The 17,898-nt window shown below is 38.8% G+C and overlaps 1 protein-coding gene across 1 annotated transcript in view; it reads right to left on the bottom strand.

Annotated features, from left to right (window-relative positions):
• Window positions 1-12,959: 12,959 nt before the first annotated feature.
• The window catches only part of ZNF804B (zinc finger protein 804B), a gene marked incomplete at both ends in the record, with an annotated part of 199,892 nt that continues 194,953 nt past the window's right edge, over window positions 12,960-17,898 (bottom strand). Inside the window, one exon of the mRNA XM_083376835.1 lies at window positions 12,960-16,458. Within this exon, the coding sequence (XP_083232961.1) occupies window positions 12,960-16,458 (3,499 nt within the window). The remainder of the gene's footprint in view (window positions 16,459-17,898) is intronic.

The raw sequence follows: 17,898 nt of genomic DNA, 5'->3' as shown, positions 1-17,898 counted from the left end.
ATCTCCATTGGAACTTTTTGGCTCGTTTGCAACCGTAGTAACAGATGGGTCAAGCTACGACCATCTAATATCCTATTTACTGACTTCCAGAATTCCAGAGTGGCGGTCAAGGGTGAGGCCACACTTGCGGTAAAGTTCAAGGGGTTTTCAGGCCTGCTAGGTGTTATTGTGATAGATGGCCAATGAACGAGCCTCATAGGGCTCAATTGGTTCAATGCATTGGGCATTCAGGTCACCGGCATTCACCGGACTCAAACAACAGATTTGTCTTCTGTCTGTAAGAAATTTGCAGATGTTTTCGGCCCATGTTTGGGAGAATACAAGGGCCCTCCGATAGCATTTAAACTTAATCCCCAGGTCACACCAATTTGGGCTAAGCCCCGCCATGTGCCGTTTGTGTTAAAGCATAAAATTGATGCAGAATTGGACAAGCTTGTTAGTCAGGGGGGTTTACAGCCAGTGGGGAGTGGTAGGCCCCCATTGTAATGCCACTCAAGACCAATGGAGAGGTACCAATATGTGCTGACTACAAGTGTACCATTAACTGGGCACTACAGCAGCATGCATACCCCGTCCCAGTCATCAGCCATATTCTGGCATCATTGCAAAGAGGCCACATGTTTGCTAAATTAGATTTAGTACAGGCCTATCAACAGCTGCCAGTGGACAAGGCCACGGCAGCCACACAAACAATTGTTATGCACAGGGGGGCCTTCAAGGTAAAGTGCCTTCAATTCAGGGTAAGTGTAGCCCCAGGGATTTTTCAGGGGATCATGGAGTGCACGCTCAAGGGCATTCCAGGGATCTGCTCCTACTTTGATGATGTACTCATTGCTGGGGAGTCCACAGAAGTTTGGCTTAGAGCCATCCTTCAGCGGTTCCATGTTGCGGGACTTAGATTAAGGAGAGACAAATGTAAGATTGAGATTTCATCCACAGAATTCCTTGGGTTTCAAATCGATGCCGAGGGCATCCATCCTGCAGAGTCAAAGCTGAAAGCGATTCAGCTGGCACAAAGCCCTAGGTCCAAGGGAGAGCTTCAAGCCTTCTTGGGCCTCCTGAATTTTTATCAATCATTCCTCCCCAACAAGGCCACAGTGGCAGAGCCACTATACCAGCTCTTAGACAAAAATTCCTCATGGCAGTGGACCAAGCTCCATGAAAGGAATTTTCAGACAGTTAAGGCATTGTCCTCTAACTTGGTGCTCACACACTTTAACAAAAAGCTGCCAGTTTGCATCATGTGCTGCGTCCTTATACAGGGTTGGAGCTGTGCTGAGTCACTTGTCGGTGGATGGGAGACAGTCACCTTGTCCTCAGCAGAGTGCAATTACATGCAAATTGACAAAGAGGCCTTGGCCATCATGGCTGGGTTTAAGAAGTTCCATGTCTCAAACCTCGTCCGGAGAGCAGGAAAGACAAGCAACCGAGACGAGTGCTGAGTTCTCAGGAATGGTTTATTGAGCAAAACAAACAAACTCCAAAAGGAACAAAGCCAGCGTTGGCTGCTACCTGCACCGAACGCTGTTAAATACATGCTGCTTGTACACGCCCACGGCCCACCCGGCTGCACCCACATCCGCCCCTCCTCTACTTAAGATCCATTCCTCCCAAGCACCTCCCTTTGTGATGCGTCCCGACACCCGGCACCCTCCACCCCCAGGTGAGCTCCCTCGCGGTCATCCGCCCCGTCGCCGCCAGACGCCACCCCCACACCCATCCCCGGAACTGGCATCCCTCTCCCTGATGCTTCTAGTGCTGCCCCACCCTGCTGCTCACCCCCCCTTTGCAGGCCCAGCGAGCCCCGGCCGGGCTTCTCTCCCCTGACCTAACAGCTTCACTCCCCCGTTCTGGCCCAGTTCGCTGTTGTAGGTCCACCGGCGGCCCAGGAGTCGAAGGTACAGCTGTTGTGGGCCCAAGGCCCTGTGAGGCCACCGTAGCCGGCAGGATGTCTCTGCAGAATGGCAGCCAACAAAATCCTAAGTCACATGTTGATTGGATTCACACAGAATGGCTGGAAAATAGCGGGGGGCCCGAGTTCCAGAGTTTATTCAGTCAGAAAAATGAGCTTTTGGTTCACAAGGAGTGCATCCTTTGGGGTAGCAGGGTTGTAGTCTCCAGGCCCAGATTTTTCCAGTCTCTGCACAAAGGCATCCGGGCATCGTCTAGATGAATGCACTGGCAAGGAGCTACCTCTGGTGGCAAGGGCTAGATAAAGCTCTCAAGGCCCAAGTACACGGATGTTACACATGTCAACAGTCCAGACCAGAGATGCCACAGGCCCCTGTCCACTGATGGGAGGAAATGCACACACTGTGGTCAAGAATCCACATAAATTTTGCCGGGCCCTTTCAGGAACAGCTGTTTTTAGTAGTGGTCGATAACCACTCTAAATTGTTGGAGGTGGTTCCAATTCCCAATATGACTACTGCAAGGACCACCCAGGTGTTGTGGTCACTGTTTGCAACACATAGGCTTCTGGATGTCTTAGTTTCCGACAACGAAGCCCAGTTCACCACATCAGAATTCCAGGCCTTCTTCAGGGCCAATCTCATTAGGCACGCCACATTGGCTCCTTTTCACCCGTCATCAAACGGGCAAATAGAACAGATGGTTCACACAACCAAAGAGTCCCTTAAATGCATTACTACAGGGAACTGGCACCACAGGCTGGCCAACTTCTTATTATGCCAGCATACAACACCTTACATGGCTACAGGCAAGAGCCCCACAGAGCTGCATTGGGGAAAGAGACTAATAACAAAATTGGATAGACTGCACCCCAATTGAGTGGCCTCTGACACATCATGCCCAAAGGCACCTAGGCATTTACAAGTGGGGGACCAGGTCTGGATTCTGAACTATGGGCAAGGGCAGTTGGTGACAGCAGAAGTTGTTAAAGTGTCAGAACCACTCTCCTATGAGGTGGTCCTGGAAGATGAGTGAGACATATAGATCAGTTGCGCCATTGACTAACGGAGCAGTTGTTGGCTCAGGACATCCAGGGGGAGCAGACCAGGAGTCCACAACCTCACACTTCAGCAGAGCAGTTCGGATGCTCTGAGACATTTTCTGTGAAAGAGAATGAGGACAAGGCTGTAAAAGTGCTCCTCCTGACCAGATCGCAGGGGCCGGGCAGTCACCCGACACCCAGCAGCAGCCATGTTGACTTAGTGGCACTGTTAGACTTTGGGATGGGCAGACTGGGATGGGCCAGCCCAAGGGACTTGAGTTGTTTTGACTCCACCAAACCACAGAGCCCGGGTCTAGCTAGCATGGCAGACAAACTAGTAGACCAGGAGATTCCAGCAACCCCCCAATGCTCTGAATGAGCCTGAAGACCCCCCAAATATCTTCAAGATTTTATAACCAAATGAATGTGTGTTCCATCCAGGGGGAAGGGGTGTAATGCATTGGCATTTTCTTATATGTGTAAGTGTTTGCTTATGTTGCACTGCTTGCTAATTGCTTGAATTCAACTTCTAAGTGCTAGTTCACGTGTATGCTTGTTGTCTCCAGCTGGCTAAGTAGGTTTTTGGGCGGGAAACCTTTGCTTCAAACTTATTGGTCACTGCCTATCGGCCCACCGTATAAATAGTTGTGCAACAGCTCCCTTGCCGCTTCTGTTCTGTTTGACCTTCAATAAAGCCTGTTGCTGTTTTGAACCTTCCATCTCGCTCAATGCCTGCAAAGAACCAGCAACACAACAAAAACCTTAAAAAATATCTGTACTGCTCTAGTTTATATCCAGAGCACACCTAATAATGCAAATCCTATTGACTCAAATGTGAATTATATTTTTGAAACTCTTTATCTTTGGAAAATGACCACCATGCAATTATTTGCTGAGAATATTTATTTTTTAAATCTGAATAAGCCACATGGAAAAAAAAAACACAAAGTGCTTGATGATCCATGTGACTATTGATTTAACAGGTGGAAAAAGCTTTGAAATGTGCACATTTATTTTACAATGATTTCTTTCATACTAGATTATAGAAAGAAAAATGCACTAAAACTGGATTTATGTTTATATCTCACAGCTCTAAAGTATTTCTTGAGGTTAACACGAATGCATTAGAATGCAAAAGAAAAAATACAAAATATATCGTGCATATATTAACTTCATACACGTACAGCTAATTAATAGAGTGGTGCTTAGACTAAAAAAGATATATTTCTATTGCTTTTTATATAAGACTGCTCAGAAGGAAGTTTCACTTATTCTCGTGATGTAGTTATATTTTTATTGGTTACTTTAACAAATTTGAATAATTGTGAAATAGTGATTTTTTAATTTTAATTATATCTACTGTATTTGAAGTGTTTTCCATTACTATTTATGGTTCCTTTCGTCCATACTGTTGTTTTGATATTTAGGGTAATGTATAATTTATATGGTACTATCTTGCATGTAAAAGTAAGACTGATTATAATGACCAAAGTGACAATGGTTGCTTTATATAAATATATAAATATTCTCATGATATCAGCCTTCCTTATGGGGGATATGTGTGAGAATGAATATGTGATGGTTCAGTAATCTGAAACAGATGCATATTATAGAATACTGTCTAGTTTTGAGTTTAGTTCAGCCAGCCCCATCCAGCTTGAATAAAAAAGCTCACTCAGATGTAATCCAGTCCCTAAAGTAGCAGTCCCCAACCTTTTTGGCCCCATAAGCTGGATATTTTCCATATCAAATTTCACAACTCATATATGGATGTTTGTGTATGTATCTCAGAACAGTAAATATACAAAATGACATGAAACCTCCTAAAAAACATTCAACAGGGATTGTAATGTTCACAAATGGATTTATTTTATTTATTATAGATATGCACAGAATTGGATGGCCTGGAATTGGCTAGTAAGATATTTTCCCATACTTTTAAGAGACACAACTCAAGGCAGAAAGAATATATAGATCAGCTCTAGATCAAGTTCAAACAGAACTTTGTTTAAAGTCTTTCTTTTCATCTCTTTAAATCATTGATTCCACTCTTAAAATTAATTTTCCTATGAGTTTTTTAAGGCCATTGACTTGGGATCTGCCTTTCTGTAACTAAATATTTTATATCCTGCTATGTAGGAGGAAGAATAATAGGTCTTGGTCTTCATTTGTAGAATGTTTCAGGTGAAAAACAACGCTATATTCCCATCTTCTCTTCACACTCTCTTCATAGTACTTGGTTTCTAATTCCCCAATCATCCTTTCTGCCCTATTTTATTACTTCCAGTTTGTTTAACTCCTTTTTAAGTATTTGTAAGGAAAAAAAATCATGTTTCCCATTCTACATCTATACATTTGTTTTCTGTTTTTAAGCAGAGGAAGTACTGATTTTTCATAGATAAAGAAGCCCATAAACATTTATAGGTCAAATACTCTCTGATTTTTTTTTCATTACACCCACTTATTTCTGTATCTGATGGTTTTCATTTTTAATCCCTACAAAATTCAGCCCTGTAGGGCTTTAGCCAATGACATATAGCTAGTCCTCAAGTTACGACCACAATTAATCCAAAAATTTAGGCTGCCAAGTGAAACATTTCTTATGTATGTTTGTCCCATTTTACAACTTTTCTTACCACAGTTGTTAAGTGAATCATTGCATTTGTTAAGTTAGTAACATGGTTGTTAAGTGAATCTGGCTTCCCCATTGATTCTGCTTATCAGAAAACTGCAAAAGCTGATCATATGACTCTGAGACACTGTGACCATAATAAATATGAACCAGTTGCTAAGTCTCTGAATTTTGATCAAGCTGCAACAGTCATAAGAGTGAAAAATGGTCATAACTCTCTTTCTTCAATGCTGTTGTAATTTCGAACAGCCACTAAACAAACTGTTGTAAGAGGAGGACTACCTGTATTTGCTAACTCATATTAAGTGCGTCCTACATTGTGCTAGTTTTCAACTATGCAGATGAATCATGACCATTGAAGTCAATTGTGCTCTGGCACAGCAAGTCATCCACCTGCAGAATTATTCTTTCTCTTCCTGTATTATGAAGGATGAATAAGAATAAACCTCCAGGATCTTGAACTTCTTTGGATTTTTTCAATCCATTCCAATCAGTTGTTGCTACTCTTGCATTATATGCATCTCTACCTGGATTAGCAGGAAGAGGACTAGGCAATGTTATTTTTGAACCTTTTGCAGAAGACAAGGTATGTATCATCTGTTCTTCAGGGATATCATATCCTGTATCCTATTCAACTATGTGCTTTTTGCTGTTCAACTTTTTTCTCACCTGAAGGATCAGTACTGGGATCTTCTTCAAAAGCCTAAAAAGGTGTCTCTGAGTTTCAGCAGTGCAAAGTATCTCTTGTTTCTGGTTATCAATCTTTTTTTTTATTGAAAAGTTTTAGAGTACATTTTATCTTTAACAATCCCCCCTCCCCCCACCCCTACCTATCCCTCCCTGCCCCTCCCCCCATTTCCCCCTCCCCTCCACTTCCCAGAGCTAAGTACAAGGTATAAAAACAAAGAACAATCATAAACATCCATATGCTAACAACAATAAACTCCTAAATCTATCGGTCTCTGGCTCATATAAGATAACTACAAGCGTTTCTGGTTATCAATCTTGTCACCAGCCTTCCCTTTTTTATGACAAATTTTTCTACCTGAGTAGCTTCCTTTATCATTTCCTATAGATCCTGCTTCATTCATCTTTGCTTTCTGTTATGAGTGTTAATTTGGATACATACTGTTTTAATTCTCATATTTTTCCTTCAAGCATTGTTATGAATATAATTTAGATTATTTTCAAGCAGGATATAACAGCACTGCACATCAGAATTACACCACTCATTCTTTTTACCTTTATTTTTCTTAGAGTATTTTCAAAAGAGAAACTTTTAGTTTTGCTCTCAGGTTATCTAAGTTATTTTTTAAGGGCATGCACATGCAACTATATGGAACTTTTCCCATAAGTAAAAATAAACAAATACAATTTATAAAGTTGAAATGCAATATTTAATTGTTCTGAATTATTATGAATTTTTAAAACTTGGCTGCTATGGTGTAGGCGTGAGTAAGCAGAAGGAGAAAGAAGAGGGTGAAGCCCAGCTATGGTCCCTTAGTACAGATGTACTGTCACAACAATTTATGAACTGATCTGATTGCTAGCCACGATTCTAATGGGGCAGATGGAGACAGTATTCCCTTTGGTCATGCCCCAAATACAGCATAGGTGTTGGGGAATAAAGCCCTGGAGGGGAGCCCACTATTTTTATTGTTGAGGAATATGCTGTTGGTCTCAGCTGCAAAGGAAAGAAAGAGAAATATTCATCACCCCTTTCAGCAACTATTGCAAATTGTTGAAAAGATTGTGTTAGACATTTTGACGGGAAAGAAACCTCATAGTAAGCATGTGGGAGAGTTTACTTGTGCAGTTGTGATTCCCTGGCCCTGGGAGGGAGAAAAGAATGAGGAAGTCAATACAAGGCTTCCATTGGCAGAAAAGAAGTGAAATCCCAGACAGAAGAATGGCCAAGACCCAGGGCAGAGGGGAAAGGAAAGAGATGGTTGGGAAGGTTAGCAGATGGCTCAGCGGGAGGTGCATCACACAATATCTATGCAAAGTTGGCTGATGAGATCCAAGAAGGCAAGATTCATGGAGCATACAGTATTCTGCAGTAATTCCCTTCCTAACAGGGACACATGGAAAGCAGTGGACAAAGGAGGAAAAGGGAGGGAACTGGAGGGAGCAAAAGAAAGGGTGGTTGTTAGTGAATAGTACTGAGAAAGAAGTTTGTAAATAGAAGTTCTTACTCTCTGCAAATCATTGCATATAGTAAAAGAGCCATAAAAGCTTGCACGGTCTCTGTCAATATGTTGCAATTGTTCTCTTCAACAATAAGTGCACACACAATTTTCAAAGAACCCATGGTCACACTTTGATACTGAAAGCTTAATGGCTTAGCAAAATTCAGTATTGATTTAATATGCCATATAATTTTAGATATGCATGGTCACATCACTGAAGGGCTATCAGACATTTTACTTTTATTTTGTTTTGATGACTTTATATACAAGTCATAAAGCCACTGTACTATCATTAGTTTGACTATAGAATGCTTGAAAAGCAATTCCAATCTTTGCTCATGAGGTCATTAGACTTGTTAAATCCAAAGACTGATAATAAATTACTCTAAATATTTTTCTAAACCACCAAGCAGGGTTTTGATTCTGTTAGATCTATGCCTCCCCACTGAAGTTGCACAGTTGAAATTGTAGTTTTACTGTTGAAATTAAAATTAAACTTCATTACTTATCATGCAAGATTAGAAAATTCCTTATTAGCAATGAAGCTTACCAGGCAACTCTGAAGATAAATAGCTGATGAATAATCATATATACCTACCAACCTTCTTGGAGTTTTGGGAATGTGTGAATTAGCCAAGTACTAGTTTAAACAGACACAAAATACTGTTAACTTTACAGTTATCATTCTACCATACTTCTGAGTTACCAAGAACTTCCTTGCCCTTAGTAATTCCAGGAGACAAAAATGGCAACAGAGATGCTTAGAGTCTGCCTGAAGGAAACTGAAAAATAAATCTGATAAAGAACAGGTAAGAGCTTTACATAAGAATTTAATGAGGATTACTTCATGGTGATAGAACAATAATTTTTCCATTCATATTGTGTATGTCTATGCATATATGCATGCTACTGTGAATACAATATTAGGCATGTGGTGGAGAAAGTTGCTTAGATCCACTTTGAGTTGGACTCTAGCTGGGCAAGTCCTTTGAAGCTGACTGAAGAATGGTTTAGCATAGTTATGGAGAAGTTTAAGTTCTGCCAAAGAAATGGCAAAGTCCTCAATGATGGAGGTACAAGTACCTGAATATGAGATTAATGTCACTTATGATTGGTTAAGGTATTTCAGGAGATGAAATGTAATTAGATGAATGCAGCTTTGTGCGGGAGGAGGATGGGGTTCTCCAGTTTATAAAGAGATGGTTGTTTGTCCTTTGTTAAAGAAGCTCATCCCTGGATCTGTTAGCATTTTACAATTTTCATTGAATTTCCAATTCTTTTTTAGAAGTTGAAAAATTGGTTGAGAAGTGGTTGCTTTAAAATGCCTGAAAAACAGATTATCTGGATCCTTTTCAGATGTTAGACTGGAATCAAGAAGATATTGATGTATGTGTAGATTACCTTTGACAGAACTGGCTCTCCTTGATATCTCCAATGTCCATCTGTATTGGTTCAGCAAGTAAGGAGGGGAGACATTGTGTTCTAGTGATTTTCCTCCTACCTTTGGAGCCAACTTTGGTTGGTGTTTGAATGGAAAAAGAACTAGCCTTAGACCCCTCCCTGTGGGGTTTCTCAAGGTTCCATATTCTTCCTGCTTGTATTTAACATCTACTGCTGAATGTTATAATTTTCTGATATGGAGCCAATATTGTCGAAATGTGGGCCCTCCAACTCCAAGAATTGCCAGACACTGTGTTATAGTTGAACATTATAGGAGTTGATGGAGACAATTTTGTGTAGCAGTTATAATCTCAGGCTAGTAATTAGGAGATCATGAGTTGTAGTCCTGCCATAGGCACAAACCTGGCTGGATGTCCTTGGACCAGTCACTTTTTCCTCAGATCTAGGAAGGAAGCACAGCACTTCTGAAATCTTGCCAAGAAAACTGCAGGGACCTGTCCAGGCAGTCACCAGGCATAAAAAAGCCCCTTACTCAGAGGAACTCACTTCTCTCCAAGCTAGAAAGTGAAGTCTACAGAGCTGAAAAGCAACCAGGCAGGGGATTATTTTTCTAGGAGACTGCTCATCATTATAGGTAGGAATATGACAGGAAGTAATAATATAATAATTAGATCTATGCAGAACTGGATTTTATTGGCTGTATTATTAGTGCCAGTTGAAGGTATAATGCTCTTTCCATCCAGTCAATAGCATATTGTTTTTATTATAGTTGGGTGCATAGTCAAACAGATGTTTAGATTGATTTGGCATTTTAATCCAATTATCATTTCTTTCCCAGTGGATCTAGGATATGTAGATATTGTTGTTTCATGATGCTAATGTATCATCACAGAATGTAAACTGTTCTTTTGTAATTCTCGGATGATGATTTTGTTAACGTTGATGATGTTCAAATGGTGCTCTAGATGCTACAGTTTCCTTTACTATTGGTGCTACTTTTTATTTGCAAGTCTTTGTATTTTTGATTTTCTCCAGTTTCTTTTCTTCTATTCTTTGTCACCAGGTATTATTGTTCTTGTTTTTGTTGTTGTTATGTTGTTGTTAAAAAGAAATAGCATTAATAACCAACATTACAGTTTGGATAAATAAAATCCATTTCAGTCCTATGAATTAAAATAAAAGTATCTTTATCCCATTTTTGGATATGATATTTTAAAAATGCATTACCACCACTCTTTATACCATTAAGCTTCTTTTATTGAAAAACATTATTGCATAAAACTACATTCCAAGAAAAACTTGAATTAACTAAAAAAAGCTGCATATCATGTTCAATAGTGCAATTCACATAGCTACTGTATAATATAAAACAGTATACAGAGAATAAAAACATAATAATTATATATAATATTAACCAGAAAGCTAGTTTTGAAAGAAATGAAATACTTGAAAAATGAATCAAATGGCATATTTATGATTTTTATTTTTTTAAAGTTTTTTGAAAACCTGCATAACAAATATCTGTATTTAGAAGTTTACATACATACTTTAATTAACAGGAAAACCATTATACTTCATTAGTTTGCTTCATCTAATCGCTTTTATGTCACTACAAAGCAATTATTTTCTACCCGCTTATGGTGAGATCAGCATGGTATCTAGATTTTCAGCATGTGCAAAACACAAGTTAACTTGAATAGCTGAATGTACATTCAATTTTCTAGTTGTTAAATTAGATCATGACAGGAAAAGGGAAGTATATGTAGTGGCAAGTGACTTGTTTTAAATTTCAGTCACTTTATTTCAGTCACAATTTCCCATTTTTAAGTTTGACGAATAGTAACTTCAATGGATATTCTAAGTAAAGGAAATTATAAAATATAAATGACTAAATTTTGTCTTTTAAAGCATAAACCAGCCTTGGATCTGTTTAAAAATCTGCATTGCCTAATTTTGTATCTTACCAATACTAAAAAATACTTTGTGATTGAACAAAACTATGAAGTATTTCCACTCTCCCTTTTTAGTTTATCAGGGTAATTTCTAATAGCTGTCCTTAGCAATATATCCTGCACCACATAATTTAAAAATTGGTTCAGTTATATTAATAATCTCAAAGATATATATTCATATTTACAGCCTAAAAGAAATGCAAATGTATTAAAATAATAGATGTAATGATTTATATATATATATATATATATATATATATATATATATATATATATATATATATATATATATATATATATATATATAATATATATATATATTATGGTTTAGTGGATTTTTAGTAGGTACAAGCCACACAAAATTTGATCTGTATAATCTTTGTTTAAAGTATGAATTAGAAACTAGGAATGGAGGGAGAGCTCCCAACACAGTTTGGAAAATGTAGTTTAGTTGAAGAATCTGTGCATACATTTGTAATCTTAATGTAGAAGTACATTTGTAATGTAATTATATTCACAGGGTGCTTATCTGATTCAGTGATTATGAATCTTTCCGGAGAAGAAAAAACTGTATTTTACTCTTAGAATACAAGGCCACAAGTGTAGAGGATTCCTGGAAGCACCATAGTAAAAATTTCTGGCCTTAGAAGCTAAACAGAAATGATCAGCAGGAAAGCTCTGCTCCTTTTAGATGAATGTCATGATCATACAAAAAGGGGCAGGACATGCATTGCAGCAATGCCATTTGTGTCACTGTAACCCCTGCTTGTCCTTCACAGTTGCTATTTGCTTTTTTAGTGGTTGGATGATAGATGTGTAGAAATGTCACACCTGTAAGACAAAAGAACATCCTGGAGGAAGGCAAGGAGAAACTGCTTTTGTATTTGTGTTAAACAAATCTGATATTTATGTCCATGTAATCATTAGAAGTGAAGTTTGCCTTGGGGGTATCTTTATTTATTTATCTTTAAATGCAAGCATGTGGCAGAGGGAGGCCCCATTTTTAGACTGTGAATCACACATATTCTTTTTCTTCTTCTTCTTACTCCTCCTCCTCCTCCTCCTCCTCCTCCTCCTCCTCCTCCTCCTCCTCCTCCTCCTCCTCCTCTCATGATTATTACTTGATTCTCCAAGCAATGATGATGCAAGAGCATGGATGTAATCTTTTCTCTGAGGGAGAGGGGCCAAAGTTTTCAGCCTGTATTTCTGGGGAGAGTTGGGGACATATTTCATTTTTATTGCATTTTTAAAGAACAAGAAAAAATGCATTGCTTAAAATCAGTTATGTGCTGCCAAACTTCAGTAGCATGATGATGGGAGAATTGGGAGTTTATGTACTCCAAAAGCTTTCCAAGGTTAACCATTCTTCCATACATCCTTTTTTGAAAATACATATAGATTTTGTTTAAAGAAAATACCTACTATAGTGCAAATACCATGCTAAACCTTAAAGGGAGTTGTCAGACAATACCTCCTAATCAGGCACCTTCCAAATAGTTTGGAAATTTTAGAAGTTGCAGTCAAATTACATCTGGACTGTACCAAATTGGAAAAGACTGCAGTAAGTAGACATGGCTTTGTGACAAATAACTCTCTTCTCAACAGCTTAATGATCAAATTTATGTGCTGTGTCAGCCCAACTTTGATTTTACTCAGCATTCTTGATATATTTGGAGTATATAAACCATGACTTCTCAAATGGAAAACAATTACATTACTAAATGGGACTTTCCATTCTAAATTGCTTTTTGGAATGTAGGACAGTGACCTTGCTATTTATTTTTTAACTTACTTTGTTTCCTCAGGTCAGAGAACCAATGTGCATGCCACATTCAAGAATAAGGTGGAAGTTTCTGCCCCTGGAAAAATGGATGAATCAAAGGATTGAAATGCATTGTGGAGGATGCAGTTGCACTCAATGGTGGAGTGAACCAAGTAGGAAAAAAGGCAGTGGGAGGCAGGGATGGGATTGCCAGTTGGGTGACAGGGTGAATAGGAGTGGCTGATACCAAATGGAAGGGATGACCAGACAGTAGTGCTGTGTGAGTTGGCAGGAAGGTTGAAGCAAATGGCGAAATTGACATGGGGGCAAGATGAGCCTGTGAGAATGGATGTATATGGGTTAGGGAAAGATTACTGCTATGTGGATGAGTCCCATTTGACAAAGCTAAGCTTTGTAGAAAGGTTTGGTGGAGGGTGGCAACAGAAGTGTGCTGCTGGACTGGAACAGACTGAACTGCTGGGGATGCAGACAAAGTGGCTGGTCCAGTAGTAGACAGAACCTTGAGATGCTTTGCTACAAATTGTTTCTGCATGTGCTGCTGGGCCTGTAGCTGTAGAAACCTGTATTTGTCTATTTCATCAGGGGAAAATATTATAGGATGTTGTGATAAAGGAGGGGAGATGCACTTACTATAAAGATCTGTCTTATATTCTGTTTCATTGGATTTATGCATAGCATTGTCAGGGTAATAGTTTAGATTCTCTTCTGCTTGATGCACATCCATACTTGCATTGTATTCTTCTTTGGTGTCAATAAAATTTGGAGCAAGAGAATATCTATGAGAAACAAAAGGACCAGGAAAATCACCAGTCACTGGATCACAGCTTTGTAGAAGAGGTTGTGTTTCATCAGTTAAGAGGTCTGTCTTCTCCTTTATTGTTGTGCTTGCTTCCATATTTAGGGTTTGGCAGGTGGTTCCTCTTTGAATTAAGTCTTGGAGCAGGCAATTACTGTAGCTAGTATTACCCATAATATTATCTAGGGTCAAATGTTTGTTTGTGTAGTTTTCCATTTCACCAGTTTCATGATTCCACACACAGTTCATGTCAATACTGTGTGTGTTCTGTGAAGGCAGTATTGTTTCACTCTCCATTGAAGATGTATCAGGCAGATTAGAGGGGACATCTATCCTGCAAGCCTTTGAAAAGCTACCAGTGCTCCCAATTTGTTCCTGGTTTCTTTTGGATTTTACCCTTTGTAAAAGTAGCTTGGCAGTTAATGACTTCTGTCTTGCTGCTTCCTTTTCCAACCAGTCATCAGAGCAAATCCCATGCTTATGCTTAGAGGCACAATTCACATTCTGGTTCTCTGAATGGGTACAGCAGGATTCTTTTTCTTCATTGCTTCTCATAGTCATTTTGTGTTGGTTCCAGATATGCACCGATTCCTTCATGAAGGATCCTGAACTGCTATCTCTAGATTGAGTGGTAGTTGATTTTTCACTGCTTCCTGAATCATGGATGCAAGAACCTTGGGAACTGGTATATCTCCTGCTCCTGCTGTGTTTACAAACAGGATATCTATTTCTACTTTGCTTTGCTCTTTCTCCTTGTAGCAAGTGCCCATATCTCAAATATCCTTGATATTTCATTGGAAGCTTCTGAGTACAATCTGCAGATTGCTGGCTTTTTTTGTGGATAAAGCAGTCCACATCTGGTTCATCAGAAGATGAAAGGCAGTTGTGCTTTTTGTGTTTACATTTCTGTCTTCCAGTTGACTTTTGTTTCCTTTTGCAACAAAAAGACAAATTACTTCTACTATGATTGCTTGACCTATGATTACAGTAGCAACTTGTGTTGCTAGTCTCACTATTGATGGAGATGTCAGAATAATTAGACTGTCTGTCAGACAAGGGTTTTTGCAAAGGGCAGAATTTCCAAAAATCATTAGCAAAACTCACATTGCTTTCCTTTTCCAAGCACACACCAGGGCAGTCTAACTTACAACCAAGAAGTGTATCTTTTCCATTTTCATTTATGTTACTTGTACAAGTGACCAAATCCAGATTGGTTTGCTCCTGGGAATACATTAAATCACATTTTCCACATTTTTGCTTTTTTGTCCTAGATGCCAAAGGATAAATGCAAACATTTTCACCAACTTCATCCTGTGCTGTTGTTTCACAGTTATGAAAGTGTTGTGCTAAAGATTTCACACACATTTCTGTATGGTGACTTGTTGCTATTGTACAATGCCTTTGTGAACAATCAAGGTAAGCAGGCACGTTAGGTATATTTTCATTCAAATCATCCGAAATGTACTTTGAAGCATTACAATTAATTTTGTTTTCTTTCTCTTTATATAATTTTAGCTGGCACTTTTTGAGATATAAAGCACTGTTCTTCTTTGGCTTTAAAAAGTTATCTTTTTTACTGGACAATTGCTTCTTCTTGGTTAGATCTAAGGAATGATTTTTATCTATATCCATGGTTCTTGAATACTCTTGAGAAATTTCTGGATTGACTTCATGCTGTCCATTGTCTTTATGGTATAAGGGAAGTCTGAAGTCAAAATATAATGGATTGCAGCCATAAGAAATAGAAGGTTCTGTTTTTGTAAACAAAATAAGTTCTATGGGCCAATGGAAGGCTGTGCTGCCATCTTTACTCAGTACATGAAGAAAAGGAAATGTTTTAGGCTTAATTTCATGAACCAAATCATCTTTTTTGGATGTCTCATTGTCCGTAGCCATAGTTTTTGAAGAATCAGAAGAGTGTTTGAATATACAGGGATTAAAGTGTATTGCACACGAATGCCCTCCTTCAGATAACTGTTGGCCTGGGAATTCAGAGTCACATTCTGTTAGCAAGATGTTGCTGTGCCGGTAAGCTTTTTGCTGTATACAAGCACTGGTAGGATGGCACTGAGATGCGATGAAACCTTGAATAGATTTCCGAGTCTTTACCAGCTGTCTTGATTTTATATCAGGAGAGCCAGCACATTCCAGATCTAGAGAATGCTGCTTCTCCTTATAAAATGGAAGATGAGTTTCCACTGATTCTCTGCTGCTGTTTTGGTTATTTTCTTTATGTGGTTTATTTTTTCCAGCCAGATTGTATAATTGAGTGCTGTCTTGGTGGCTCTGAAGTGTGCTTAATGGTTTTTGTACATTAGTTTTCCTCTTGCTACTCCTATGGATGCAAGTGTAACATTCCTCAGCAGCTTGTTTCACTTTTTGCTTTGGTGACTCCATGCGGCCATGTGCTTCTTCCACATTCTCACTGAACACAGATGCTGATGACTCAAGCTTCAAGTGGACTTTTTTAGAGAAGGAAAAGGACACCCCTGTTCTGTTACAAGCATTAGTGCTGCAGGGGAATGCTGGAGACATATGGTTTTTAAGCAAATGGTGTCTCTCTGTGCATGATTGATCCTTGTTTAACAAAGGTTCCTGTAGTTTTTCAGACTGGTGGCTGGTGGAGTTTTTCCCTTCATCTGCAATCTTGGCTTTCTCTTCTTGAGCTAAGGGAAAAGTGTCTTGTGCTTGTTGCTGTGGTTGTTCTACAACTACCTGGGGGCTTTTAAACATGGGTCTGCATCCGGCAACACTAGAAATAAATAATATAATGAAAACAACTTAAGTTAAAATGAATTTAATTTCCAGCATACCCTTTTAGAAAGTGTTACCCTGGGCAATTAGGATGGTGAAATGGAATTCATCACCATCGGGACCCAATATAGCATTGGAAAGAATGTAATAATAACATGCTGAACTGATCACATTCAACATAAACATGGTGTCCTTGGTCTCATTCCATGTGAGGTAGTTAATGAACACAGTATGCTGTGAAGGTACACTGAAGCCTGAATTAATGCGGTAGATAGGATGTGCTGCTCAACGAGCTGAACTACAGGCATGCATAGTTTAGTAAAGATGTGACCAGAAAATAAATGTGCAAATCTACAAAAATCCACATACTTTACTATCCTCACTGCTTTTACTGACAAAGGTTTGCTTTTTATTACAATATTATGAACAGCTTCATCCATATCTTTAATACTAGCAAACTAAGAGGCCAAATACTTGTAGAAATTTTGCATATGGAAGAAGCTTTGGACCAGATTTTTATTATGTTTCTATTTCAACACTTAACAATTAGCACTGATGTATCGTTGGGTTTTTTTTGCCCATATGACCTTTACAGTCTTCAGTTAACTTTTTCATGACTTGAAAATATAATCACAGTTTATTAATACAGATACGTTTTCCCAATATGGTATCCTTCACATGTGTGAATCTATACACTCTGTCCTCTGTTGATCTCATCCCAGATATATTGGCTGTGCTGTTGGGAATCATACTAAAGGACATTTGGAAAACATTAGCTTTGGAAAACAGTAAGATGGCCAATTAATTGTTTTGATAAATGTTTCTAAGTAAATAATATATCATCCCATTGCTGATACAGTATATTCAGTACTTCTTACCAAGCTGAGTTACTTTGATGGACAATGAAAATAGCACCAGCAGCAATAGTACTTAGACTTATATACCGCTTCACAGTGCTTTATAGCCCTCTCTAAATTGTTTACAGAGTCAGCATATTGTCTCCAACAGTCTGGTTCCTCATTTTACTGACCACGGAAGGATAGAAGGCTGAGTCAACCTTGAGCCACTGAGAATCAAACTGCTGGTAGACAGCAGAATTAGCCTGCAATACTGCATTCTAACCTCTGTGCCACCACAGTTCAATGAAATGAAATACTTTGGCCATGTATTATGATAAAGAGTACAGCATGAGAAGAAGAAGACAAGATGGTGTCCCAATATATTTCTTTCTTCCTCTACATTTTTAGTGAAAATGATTCAGTTTGATGTTTTCAACAATCAGAATTTTTTTAAAATTTCAAAATTTCTGTCCCTTTGAATAAATTTGTAAAAACTGATAAGATTTTAACAAACAAAATTCCACTAATCCTCAGGATTAATGGTTCAAATCATATGCATTCAGTATGAATGGGACCATGTTATTGCCACTTGCCACTTG

Source organism: Vipera ursinii (genome assembly GCF_947247035.1).
Source record: "Vipera ursinii genome assembly, chromosome: Z".
NCBI classification, from domain to species: domain Eukaryota; kingdom Metazoa; phylum Chordata; class Lepidosauria; order Squamata; family Viperidae; genus Vipera; species Vipera ursinii.
The sequence above is the reverse complement of the archived record's forward strand: the minus strand, read 5'-3'. Positions and strand labels throughout refer to the sequence as shown.